Source organism: Bactrocera latifrons, unplaced genomic scaffold, assembly GCF_001853355.1.
Source record: "Bactrocera latifrons isolate USDA-ARS-PBARC rearing strain unplaced genomic scaffold, ASM185335v1 scaffold_8, whole genome shotgun sequence".
Lineage (NCBI taxonomy): Eukaryota > Metazoa > Arthropoda > Insecta > Diptera > Tephritidae > Bactrocera > Bactrocera latifrons.
In genome coordinates, this window is record NW_017537489.1 from 2,351,429 (window position 1) to 2,364,271 (window position 12,843).

At 35.8% G+C, this 12,843-nt stretch overlaps 1 protein-coding gene across 2 annotated transcripts; it reads left to right on the forward strand.

Moving 5' to 3' along the window:
• The first annotated feature begins 2,235 nt into the window (after nucleotides 1-2,235).
• Nucleotides 2,236-12,489, forward strand: LOC108976806 (G-protein coupled receptor Mth2-like). Of its 2 annotated transcripts, none has more exons than XM_018946163.1 (10): nucleotides 2,236-2,355; nucleotides 6,895-7,436; nucleotides 7,499-7,652; nucleotides 7,837-8,022; nucleotides 9,086-9,337; nucleotides 9,652-9,823; nucleotides 9,890-10,084; nucleotides 10,161-10,282; nucleotides 10,575-10,645; nucleotides 12,209-12,489. In XM_018946163.1, exons 2-8 carry the CDS (start codon nucleotides 6,921-6,923, stop codon nucleotides 10,270-10,272), a joined length of 1,587 nt encoding a protein of 528 aa, XP_018801708.1. In that variant the 5' UTR covers nucleotides 2,236-2,355; nucleotides 6,895-6,920; the 3' UTR covers nucleotides 10,273-10,282; nucleotides 10,575-10,645; nucleotides 12,209-12,489. The 2 variants fall into 2 exon arrangements, with proteins under 2 accessions (XP_018801708.1, XP_018801709.1); XM_018946164.1 differs by lacking the exon at nucleotides 2,236-2,355 and adding an exon at nucleotides 2,386-2,719.
• The last annotated feature ends 354 nt before the right edge of the window (nucleotides 12,490-12,843 follow it).

A 12,843-nucleotide genomic window follows, 5' to 3' on the forward strand; every position in this document is an offset into this window, starting at 1 on the left:
GTATATTCAAAATGGCAGACAAGAGTTCTTTTTGGTTTTGTGACTTGCTAACTACCAGGTCTCAAATTTGAGGCAATATTTTGAGACTAAAGCTAGAGACTGTTTAGTGAATAGTAACTAGTCACAAATTGAGATTTTACCACAAAATGTCTCAAATAGAGACTAGAGACTGGTTACAGAATCCCGCTATAAATTTATTTAGGATCAGTGTTAGGGGTGAATCTATGTGAAAACATAATCAAAGTTATTTTTATTCCATATCATACATTTCTTTCTATATTTTTCGAAGCTCATAATTGGTATTGAATCAGATCGCTACCAGAAATATCTATAATATAATTATACCAGACAAGCTGAAACTTTATAAAGGGTTTTTTTTTTTGAAAATATCAAATATTCAAAATTCAATATATCCTGGACCAATCGTCCAATAGCTGAAAAATGTGGTGTCTTTGGATGGTTACGTCTAACTACAAAACATGTACATTTATTCGTTTTGTAAGGCCAAAAGATGAGCTATGCAATATTATCTTATCTTTGGTGGGTTCACCCGTGAGCTCGTGTCAAGCTGTCATGTTATTTTTGTTCAGTATTGGTTGGTCTTTCATCATCGAAATAAATACGCCTGAACAAATTTTACAAATCGTTCAACTTTCGCGGGCTTCGCTCAACTTACGGACAAGATAATCGGCCTACTGAGCGTACTATTCCCAATACCATCCAGCAATCTTTATTGGATAATATTCGATCGAATATACTACGATCAGCGCGCAGTGAAGAAAATATAGCAGCCCTATCTGAGAGTGTCAGAAAAAATTCCAAAAAGATTCAACAGGCTGGTGGAATAATCAATACATATTTCTTCAAAAATGCTGCCGGTTAGAACGCAACCGTCAATGGCAACGTTATCGCGCCATAATAATCGACTATTTGATGCGTGAATTTGAAGCACGTGACTTCCGCGATATTTGATTACAATAAGACGACGCCACTTTCCACACATCGCACCAATCAACGGATTTATTGATTAAGCATAGATAGAATCTGTTAAGAAGTATATTATAAAAACGTCGCACTTGGTTGCCTAATTGTTTTAGACTTTCTTCTCAGTTGAATTGTTTGATACCGCAAGGCTCATGAACTAAAGATGCGATTGTTACTTCATAGATATACTATACATACTACTATGTTCCATATCGAACCTGTACCTTCTCTATACCTTACATGCTCTGGTTGTATATAGGTTGAAGTTTTTTTTTTTTTGGCTTAAAGTAGATAAACTAAAAAATATTATTCAAGTCATGGAATACTCACAAAGTTGCTTTCAACAATCGAGTCGGCTGTAGTGTCAAGTGTTTGGGTCAATAAGCTTCAGTAGGTAATACTTTAAACGCGTAGCTTCCTAGCGAATAAATTTTATTATACCGTGAACTATGTTTGTCATGAAGCAGATAATGTCGGAGACTCCATAAAATATTCTAATGTGGTAAATGATTGACGTGATAAGCTGAATTGATTTAATCATGTCTGCCCCTTTTGGGTATCGATCTTAAAAATTGCACTCTTTTCGTCTCAAGAAGCAGCGCATATGTACACTCGAGGCTACGCAAACCTTACCCCTATACTCTCTTAAATTTTTTTTTTGGACTTTTTCGTTCGTTCGGGATTTTCTTCAACTTTTTTTTTATGTTTTTAGTAAGCACAATCAAAATGTCTAAATACACCCACACATATATTTACTAAAGCCAGAAAGAGAGAAATGCGATGCTTTTTTTGTGTATTCCCTAAATTAAGTTTAACGAGACTCTAGACTGTCCTAATGCTTAAGGTCAATAACTACTATGTATGTATGTATATGGATATGCAACAAACTGACTTCGTATAAAAATCGAAATAAGGAATTAAAAGTAACAAATTAAATAAAACATTAAAATGAGACCGCAATTAATTTTGCCTTTTAATTAGCTTCAAATTGGTAAAGTATTTTTGTTTATTTTTTGTTTTTCTTTTTGTTTACATTGAGTTTTTGGAGGCGTAAACGAAAAGCACATTCGTATATATTGTCTGTTTGTGTGTGTCATTTTCCTTTTAATGGTTTACTTACCTCCACACACATATACTTCCATGGCATATATGCATTTTTAAGCACACTGTTGTGTTTGTTAGCATTTATTCGGTGCCATAGCCTTTGTTCTTCGATTCCCAAAGAACATCGACAGTTCGCGTTCACCACTTGCCGCGCACGCCAGCAATTATCGCATCGCGGCGGCTTCGTTGTTCCATTCAATTCAAAATCATTTAGCTTTAAGTTATATAAAAAAAGTTTATTGGAAAACTTGAATTGGGTTGACAAAAGTAGGTCACATGTTGTTGTTGCTGTTGGTTTGAATTTGTGTACTTTAAAAGTTAAATGATTTTTGTGGCTTTTATTACAAAGCGCTTGACATTGTGTCAAACGTAACATTTTCATATCCTACACTATGTGTGTGTATAAGGTTGCTGCATAAAGCTAAGAGCTTCGTTGTCTCTTACTTTGAATGAATCTCTTTGAAATTTCCTCATTTGTGCTGTGTTAAGACTTGTTGCTTTTTATATATGTTTGTATGTGTGTGCCGTTCAATCAGTGATCGCGTAAATTTAAAGAAATGAGAAGAAATTCGAAGGATTAGCAAAAATTGTGTATCGTTTTTAGTGTGAGGAAAAGAAAGTGCCGTCAAATGTAAGAAATCGGTCTATTAGTGCAGCAATAAAGGAAAATATGTTTCTAAAAAAATTTATTTTTGAAAAAAAAAAAATCTATTCTAATTTATGAAAAACTTAATAGGTGGTTTTCGAAATCAATCGAAGATTAGGTTAGCTATTTAAAAAAGACTGAAAATATACTTTTTGGGATGGTCTTCAGCTCCTTCAGCGAATTTGGTTTTACCTCTCCGATCCACTCAAAACGGATTCCATGCAGCGGTAATTTCAGTTTGGCGAACAAGAAAAAATCCCACGGAGCCAAATCCGGTGAATACGGTGTTTGATCGATGGCATTCATTGTGTTTTTGGCTTTAAATTTGATCACAATCGTGGCTAAATTCGATGGTAAATTAGCGTCGTGTAAAATCCAAGAATTGTTCTTCCGCAATTCCGGCTGTTTTCGGCGGATGGTCTCACACCAGCGCCTCAATACGACTAAATATAACTCCTTTCTGACCGTTTGTCCCTCCAGAACAAATTCGTGATGCATCAAACTCATAAGCGGCAGTTATAATGCTCTCCATGAATGTCGGATCGAAATTCGCGAAATTCGCACGATCAAGCATGTCCACAGAGACCTGTTTACGGGACTCTATTTGAAGAAAATTCAGCTTTATCGGTACGAGTCGAGCAAGAACGCGTTTCATACCCAAATTTTCCAGCAAAATCAATCGAACGGACTTGCTAGAGATGTCGAGCTCTCTTTCCTTCTCTCTGACAATTTTCAAGCACCATTTCCTTCACTTTTTTGTATTTCCTTCGTCCAGAACGAGACATGTCTTCAACGACCTCTCGACCGTCTGTGAGATCTTTCTATGATACCATTCGTAGTGTTTTTGATACAACTGAATCACCCTAAGGCTTTTCAAACATTCGCAATGATTCCGCACAAGAAATTTGATTTGAAATTTTTGAGAAATATAAAATGTGAGATATTTGACATAGTAATGAAGGACAGTCCTACCAATTTTTTTGAAATATTATTTAGGCGGGAAATTTAATTAAAATTGCCGTGTGTTTTTTATCTCAATGTATATGAACGTATCGACAGTGAAGGTGTAGACCGGACAGGTCTATGGATGTAACTATGAATTGGACTAATATAGTCTTCTGGCCATTTTTTCATCTCCAGAACAATCTTTGCAGGTTCCCTGGATGAGGACTTTTTATTTTGATTATTCCTTTTTCGGATAATGGGGTATCGGATGATGGAATACCTGTCGTATCGCCCTCAAATTAGTTTTGATCGGTCAGTCTGTTCGTCGTTTAGATCTGTTGTTCGTTTCTCCGTTGGTCTATCCGGACTTAAGTGAAAATGAGATATCTGGATAAAGCTCTAGTAGGTTTGGTAAAGGTTGGGGTTTGATTCGTAAATGACGTGTGTTTTTTCGAATGTGTGATATCACAGTACAACAGCTAATCTGGGGGGTGAGAAATTCCAAGTCAGAGTGATGGTACTAGGTGTATAGTAAAACCCTCAAAGGGTTTGGCGTTCGTATGTGTCAGTTTTTTATGACCTTTCAATTTTTTCCTTATTTTGATGTTTTTCGCTTAGTTGTAAAAAAAATTTTTTTTTTCTCACATAGGAACGCCAAACCCTTTGAGGGTTTTACTATACTGATCTAGTACCATCACCCTGACTTGGAATTTCTCCCCCCCCAGACAATAATCCCAAATAATCCCAAAAATGTTCCACAGTGTATTCAATGAGGCAATACCTTCTTTTTTGAGTTGGTCTCTTTGATGGCTGTTACTTGATTTATAAATATAAAACGTTTGCAAATCGTGCAAATATATTGCAAAAATAATGGTTCGAAAAAAATTGAGAATTATGTTTGCGATGAAGCTCATTTTTGGTTGATTGGATAAGTAATTGTTACATTTGGTGTGATCACAATCCACTAGCCATTGATGAGGAGGATGTAACTCAAATATTCACTTTTTGTTAAGCTCTACGGGCGGAGGGAATCACTGGTCGTTATTTCTTCAAAAATGAAGCAGGCAACACAGTTACAGTCAATGGGAAACGTCATAAAGCTATGATTACTGACTTTTTTGTGCCTGAATTTGAGTATGTTGATGTGGAGGACCCTTGGTTTCATCTAGATGGCGCTATATGCCATACCGCCAATGAAAGTATCAATTTATTGAAGCTAACTTTTGGTGAGAGTATTATCTCCGGGATTCTGTAATTAGCACCGCTGGACTATTTTTTGTAGGGTTATGTGAAGTTGCTTGCCCACAGAGATGGCTCGATTGACGCTTTGAAAGATCATTCAGCATGTTATTGCTGAAATAGGGCTTCATTTGCTGCAAAAGTGGTCGAGAATTATACCTCTCAATTGAAATTTGGAACAAGCAGCGGTGCTCACTTGTCCGCAATCATTTGTAAAACACAATGGCAAACACGTATCTCTGTAATAAAGCTAAATTCTTTGCCATTATATTAACATCAGTAAGTTAATGGATTTGTTCCCATATACCTAATACATGGGTAATTTTTTTGCTGAGATGAATATTTTAAGTAACTGTAAATAACTCAAATAGCGCTGGTATGTCAAAACGTTCATGTGCATTTATAACATTATACATGTCAAACTTCATGACGAAGTTGCCCAAGTTGCGTAATATAAAAAGCAACCTACGTAAACGATTGGTGCTCTCAATATGTACATCACAAAGGTGTGAAAACTCATACGTTTGATTACATTGAAAATCTTTAAAATTATTATTGTTGGGAAAAAATTCTTGGAAATTAACGGAAAGATATAAATAGTTTCTGGTTAAGTAAGAATGGGGTTGATATAAGAAGAATAAATGTGGAAAATAAAACCTCTATATATATACATATATACATATGCATAATATAAATATACACATATTTTATTAGACATGCAACCACCTATTACTGAATCCATAAATTACTTTAATCCCCACAAAAACGACACATCTATATTTCTGAGTAAAAAAGAAAAGAGAGTATAAAGTAAAAAAAAAAAACTTATTTTAGAGCTGATMAAATTTATCGCGGACTGACAAAAATACTATATTTTCGCAAGCATGCCAACGATTAGTCCAGTTTTCCATACACTTGTTACAAACCACGATTTTGGTCTTTTCGGCCTCGGCTCATTTTAAAAGCATCATTTTACATTGGCGGACAATTTTGCCTTTATATTTGTAAGTCCACGACTCGTCGGAAATAAAAATGCATTTAATGTATATAATGTTTTTAGCTACGTTGTTCAAGCTCTCTTTTCCTACCTCTACTCGACGTCATATATGCGAAAGATTTAGGTGTTTTTGTAAGAATCTAGCGTTGACCCGTTTCATAACCAAAAAATTCACCTAAATGGTTGAGTCGAGCCATAAAAGAAACTCTTATCCTCTGCTAAGTTTCTGATGACAATGAGACGATTTTCAAGCACTGTTTCTTCAACTCTACACGTATTATCATTAATAACAGAGGTAGATGGATGGCGGAATACTATTTAACGACATAATCGATTTTCTTTTTTTAAATACATTTCACAGCTCTTGAAAGTCATTTATCTTTCAGCTGAGATACTAAACTCATAAATGTATTTTTTTCGTCCCGCTTTAATAGCATCCACTAAAATTAGAAATATGAATCCGTAGAGTGTGAGACGCGGTGACCAACTGATCTAAGTCTTAACTAGTCGAGTAGTAGTAGTAGTTTGCTGTCACTCATTTTTTTTTTTAGCTTATTCGTGGCTTTATTCCACTAAGCCTCCTAAACAACCGTTTACAGAGGTGATGCAATGTTTGAGAGTATTTAAAAGAAAGCAACTATGGAATGATTACAACGCTTGTATTATCACAAATATTGTAAAATTTTTTATGAAATAGTGATAGAAACACTTGTAGTTATCACTAGTCATCACATAACTTTTACAACCACTCTTACTTTGAATTGAGATTTTCTTAATGAATGCGTAAAACTGCCAAAGGTCGCACTTTGAAGACCGAAAGTTCACATAATGTGGGCGTCATGGGAATGAATTTCATTAACGATTCAACACAAGTTTTGGGGAATTCGGCTAAGTACGCTTGATGTGTCACTGCAGCATACAAGCGCTTTACATACAAAGATATGCGCATTAAGAAACATTTTATCTTTTATTATTTCAGAATTTGACGCTTCTTAAATACAACTAATGTTTGGCCACATCTCTTTACTACTCTTTGGAGTATGCGTACTCTTTGGTAATGCGCGAAGTGCGTTGTCAGAGATACCCAATTGCGTGTTTGAAGACACGGTCAACTTGACAGCCAGCACCAAATTCGGCAATGGCTCATACCTTCATGAGGGACTGTTGGTGCCGGCACATTTGACTGGGCGATATGACTATATCGAGTTGTACGATGGTGAACGCAAGCAAGTGGAGCCACACGTACGCGGTTGTGTGTGTCAACTGAAGAAGTGTGTGAGATTCTGCTGTCATCCCAGAGCGGATATGTACCGGTTAAGTAAAGACTCACAATCGCTCTGCGCTGAAGAGCTGAATGAAGAGCTCAAATACTCACCTTACGTAAACGTTACGCTACATAATGGTAGTCGCGTCTTGATGCATGTGCTGGATGAGTTTGTCGTGCAGCAGGGGATACCATGCAAAGATGGCTATATGCTAATGCCACATATATACGAAGAGGATCAGTGGGAGTTGCGAGAGGTAAAAAGTGTAATTTAATATTATTTGCTAAATATAGTTTTTTATTTATAAACATTCCATAGGATGGTACTTTATATCGCCTAGTTGACGCGAAGGTTTTATCTAGACGTGATTATTGCCTGCAATCGTACGCAGTTGGCGACACATATGTACTAAATCCAATGAACTGTCCCATAAACTATGAGGCGCCTCCAACAATTATGCTGAATACGATAAGTAAGTATAGTAAGCCAGGCAGAGAGTAAAAATGACAGGAAGAGAGTAAAAATGAGTGGAAGAGAGTAAAAATGAGAACGAGCGATTGAGAGTTAGAGAGAAGGAGAGAGCGTGAGCGTGCATGAAAGAAAGTCCATTTTCGGTTTTTAAAAAATTAAAGAAAAAAATGTTTGTTTCTTTCCAGTTATGCTAATTTCTGCGCCATTTCTCTATATAACCATCCTGGTTTATTGGCTAATTCCGGAATTGTGGAACTTGCATACCAAGTGCCTAATTTGTTATCTAATTTCATTAGCTGTTGGCACGACGTTGATTGTAATGGTTAATATGCGAGAAGCTAACTATGAAAATACTACTTGCGCTATTATTGGTGAGTTTTTTCATTCCTCTGTAGCTTAGAGTGGTAAAATGTGGAGTCAATCCTCTCGGAAGCCAATAAGTTGTTTTAGATATTTTATATGTGAAGGGTCATGTGTTTCGCCAAAAGAGATACATAAAAGAAATCATTTTAAAATGTTTATGGAACCAGGTCCAGGATAAGGGCACGAACTAATGCGCGTTTCTTGACGGATAATGGAGCTAAAATCTCGGAAAATATTATAATTAGTAGTTATAATTAAAGCTGTATATATGTATAAGGTTAAGTGATGTGACACTGGAGCTTTCAATGTAGTCATAAAATGGTGAACAAACTGCTGTCTAAACTATTCCCAGTTCTACTTCACTTTCTACTTCAAAATGTCAATAGAAGAAACTCATTCTAGACGGCAACTTCATAATACTCTCCTCATAGAAGCCCCCTCCTTATTTATGAAGAATTCGGATGTCCACTTTTCACAAGCTGATGTTTTGAGTTCAACTTTTCACCTGCGAGGGCGTTCGCCATGGGCAGGAACAGGCGCTATGTCCGGGCTATATGATATGGATGCGGTAAAACCTTCTTCTAACGAGTCAGCAACGAAGTGTGTGGTCTGGCGTTGTCCTGGTGGAACACTACACCCTTCCTGTTGGTCAATTCTGGGCGCTTCTAGTCGATCGCCTGCTTTAAGCGGTCCAGTTGGTAGAATTAAGCGTCTGGCCATATGGGAGCAGCTCATAGTGGTGATGATTCCCTTCCAATCCCACCAAACACACATCAAAACCTTCGTGGCTGTCAATCCCGGCTTGGCCACTGTTTGGGACGATGATTTCCCTTCATTTTTCGTCGCCAGTTACCATCCGCTTCAAAAATGGGTCGAAATCATGCGGCACACAAACATCAAGCTTTTGATCGGTATTCGTCGTCACAGGTCTTCCGCCGGCTGGCTTATCCATGATGTCGTTTTCACCCGCTCTGAATCGTCGAAACCATTCCTTCCCCAAAACACCATTAGTCTAAGCGGAAGGGAGATATTTGACAACTTAATATATACATATTTTTTTCTTTTTGCTAGGTTTTGTCGCCTACTATTTTCTTACAGCCGTATTTTTCTGGCTCAATGTGGTATGTTACGATGTTTGGCAAAATTTCTGCCACTCCAAAGGCAATGTACAACATTTGTCTCAACGGAAACAATTTATGTATTATTCTCTCTATGGTTGGGGATTACCAGCGCTAATGACCGTTCTGACTATGGGCTTGCAGTATTCAAATCTACCAATCTACTTAAAGTCGGGTATTGGATATTCACACTGCTGGCTAAAGAGTAAGTTAGTATTATCGAATAACATAGATTGAGCGAAAGTTTTGTGTGACGTCACTCTAGCAATACAAATTAAGCTGATAACAAAAATTAATTCTAATAACTTTTGGTGAATATTGTCTTTAGCTCAAAAGGAAAACCAGCAAGTAATCAACAAAGCAAAATGAAATCGCTAAAGAGACGTCAGCAAAAGCACCGTTGCGCGACCAAACTCACTATGAACCGATTAACGGTGCGAGAAATAGCTTAACTGTTATACTCTCTGCTCTGTAAAAAAGATATCAATGTTATTAAATGTATATTCTTCTCTCATATAGCTGACGACTGGTCTGCTATGATCTATTTCTATGGACCATGCCTACTGCTCATAATTTTCAACATTGCCATATTCGTTTTGACCATAAAAAAGATATATAAAATGAGAAGTGAAATGCAGACATCGGTTGATAGCAAAGATAGCAGACGAAAATTGCGTTCACATAAGAATAAGTGAGTCTCCTCTTGGTGTTTATCGTTACTTTCTTGTATAAATACGAATGTTTTATTATATTCCAGTGTTTGGCTTTTCTTTCGCCTCTTCACTGTCATGGGTATTGGCTGGCTGTTGGAGATAATCGGCTATATGGTGGGCAATAACAGTGATTACACGATTTTCTTTCAAATCGCAGATGTCTACAATGCTGCACAGGGCCTGATCATTTTTGCCATTCTGGTGTTGAAGAAGAAAGTGCTGTTGCTCATAAAGAAAAGGTAACAAACTTATTGAAAGTTCTTTGTTTAATAAATTGGCAAATATAAAACGGTTTTATTGGATGCTACGCTAAAGAATTCTGTGCACGAAGAGTTCGGACGCCACAGACTCTGCCGAATCGCAGTGCTCTGAAGAAGAGATAGCCTTGCGAAGTATGACAAACGAAGTTCCACAGATTTTGAAATAAACGAAAATGGGTAAAAACAAATGTTTTCTAGTACAGTTATTTGTGTTACATATGTGCTGTTTTATGGTGGTTTGGTTATATTATGGTTGCTTGCTCTCTTGGGGATTTTGGGGTTTCGCATTTCTTTAATCAATGTATGCCTAGTGTTATGACTAACAAATACTTTTTCACATTAAAATATAATGCATGGTTCACACTTCAACTTTGTTTTTAAATATTTAACCTTCTGGTTTCTGAATTTTTATTATTAGTAATTAGTTTAATTAGTTAGTATTTCAATTTAAATAATACTCAATTTTTAGGCCATACGAAGCGAACTGTATTATCAAAGTGGATTCTCCAAATCGAATGCAGTTTCCAGCGTCCTTATTGCGTGAGTATATTTAATTGTTTTTGCTATTTTCGGTATTAAAAGTGCTTAGTATTTAGTCTACACAACCTTTCTAACGCAGTAGGATACCTTTTTCAGTTTCGTTTTTCGCTCTTATCAACTGCTATAAGATTTTTAGATTTAAAATGAGCATTTTTTTAATTTTCATTTCGGTATAAATATTTTAGTATGGTCATTAAAAAGTCTTATAAAGTACACATTTTGTTCGACGAAAAATTTTTAAAGTATTATATCTATGTGAGAATTTTATAACGGGTTTTTCAATAAGCGCTCGCTCACACGACCTGCTGTGAAAGTACATTCGATGCCATTATGTATGGAGCCGTTCACCAAGGGCACGCTTGCAGAAGTCCAGACGCTGAAACCAATTTTCGCGATTTTCAAGCAAAAACCGGCCGATTCTGATGCAATTTCGCCTTCGCTATTCGTACGAAGTTCATCAATTGTCGTTGGCTTCTTTCCTTAGACCATAGACTTGATGTAACCCCACAGGAAATAGCCTAATTTCGTCAAATCGTTCGACCAAGGCGGCCAATTGACTGGGCCATTTCGTCAGATAACACGTTCACCAAACTTGGTTTTCAATAAATTGGTTGTGACATTCGCTGTGTGGCTTGTGGTGCCGTCCTGTTGGAACCACATATTGTCCAAGTCTATATCATCCAATCCATTCCAAAATTATTCGGTTATTGTTTAGCGGTGGCGATTCCCATTCACAGCAGTGTGCCGGTCTTGATCTTCATTAAATCAAATATTAGGTTGTCACAAAAGTCTTGTATTCGGTATTTTGGCTAGTTGGCGCTGAGAGCGCGTAGTTCTAGTTTTATTCGTCGTATCGGGTCATGCTATTCCTTTTTGGAAAGCTCATTTCACGCGCTAATACATGTTTGATTGATTTGATTGATCGTTTCTTTTAAATCGTTCGTGAGTTATAGCGTCGCAAACATGAAGCAAAATAAAGAGAAAGTACGGCATATTTTACAGTCCTACTACGATAAAGGCAAAAATGTATCTCAAGCCGCCAATAAAATTTGTGCAGTTTATGGACCCGATACAGTTTCTGCAAAATGCGTTTTTCTGACTTGCAAGTAATTTCCTGAATAGAAAACACTCTCTTTCGCTGCTCTAAGTTGGATTCCAGCATCTCTACTTGTATATATTACTCTAGTGGAGTAATAATTGATGACTGTGGTATCATTTTTTCAATAGTTGTATGGCAGAATCTGAATGGATCATTCTAACCCTAAAAAGATTACAAGAAACATAAAACAAAGTATGTATAAAAGAAGAGTAAAAAAGAGAGAAGTCTTCATTAAAGCATAAAAAAAAACACTATAGCTTTTTATATACCTTTTTGGCATCTAAGCTATAGCTACATACATAAATAATAATTGGTCTTTAAAATTAGAATAACGTACTGGATTATCAACTAAAATTTGTATATACATATACCCTCTAGTTCGGGAAAGTAGGAAGTATATAATTTTTATACTTTCTCTTGATACTGATAAACAGCCATTCTTACTTTCTTTTATTTTTTTCTAGAGAATGTTGGAAATTCGCAACTAAATCTTGGAAATGACGTGATTAAATATATTTATTAAGCTATTTTAATTTATTTTTAATTTCATTAGCATTAAGTGGATTTTTTATGTTTATTTTTAAGTGCACTTTTATTTTATGCCGAGTTTACCATACATTCATACATACTTACATATGTACACAGACTTGTTGCCGGGTCCGTTATCAAGGCAGTGAAACTTAAGAACTCGCAAAATAAAATTTTAAAGAGGAAATAAAAACGAAAAATAAGTATAACATTATTATTATTACTTTTTTTAATATTTGTAAAATCTGAAATACTGATTAAGAGTTTTAATTATAAATTGAGATAAATATTGGGTAGTCGAAAAAGTTTTTTCGTATTTTTAATCAAACTTCAAATTATTTTTTTCCTTTATATTTTTACTAATAAATAAATTAACACATATGTACCATTTTGGTCGATCACATTTTGCCATTTTTCCGCTAGAGACAAATTTCATTGGTGCCTTGCGTGCCATTCTTTCTTTTTTTATACAAAAATTTGAAAATATTGTGAAATCTTCCTTATTTTCATTCATTTTTGAACAGCTGTAACATATTTTAATTTTTCCCCAAATTTTTTTTGGTTAAATGAA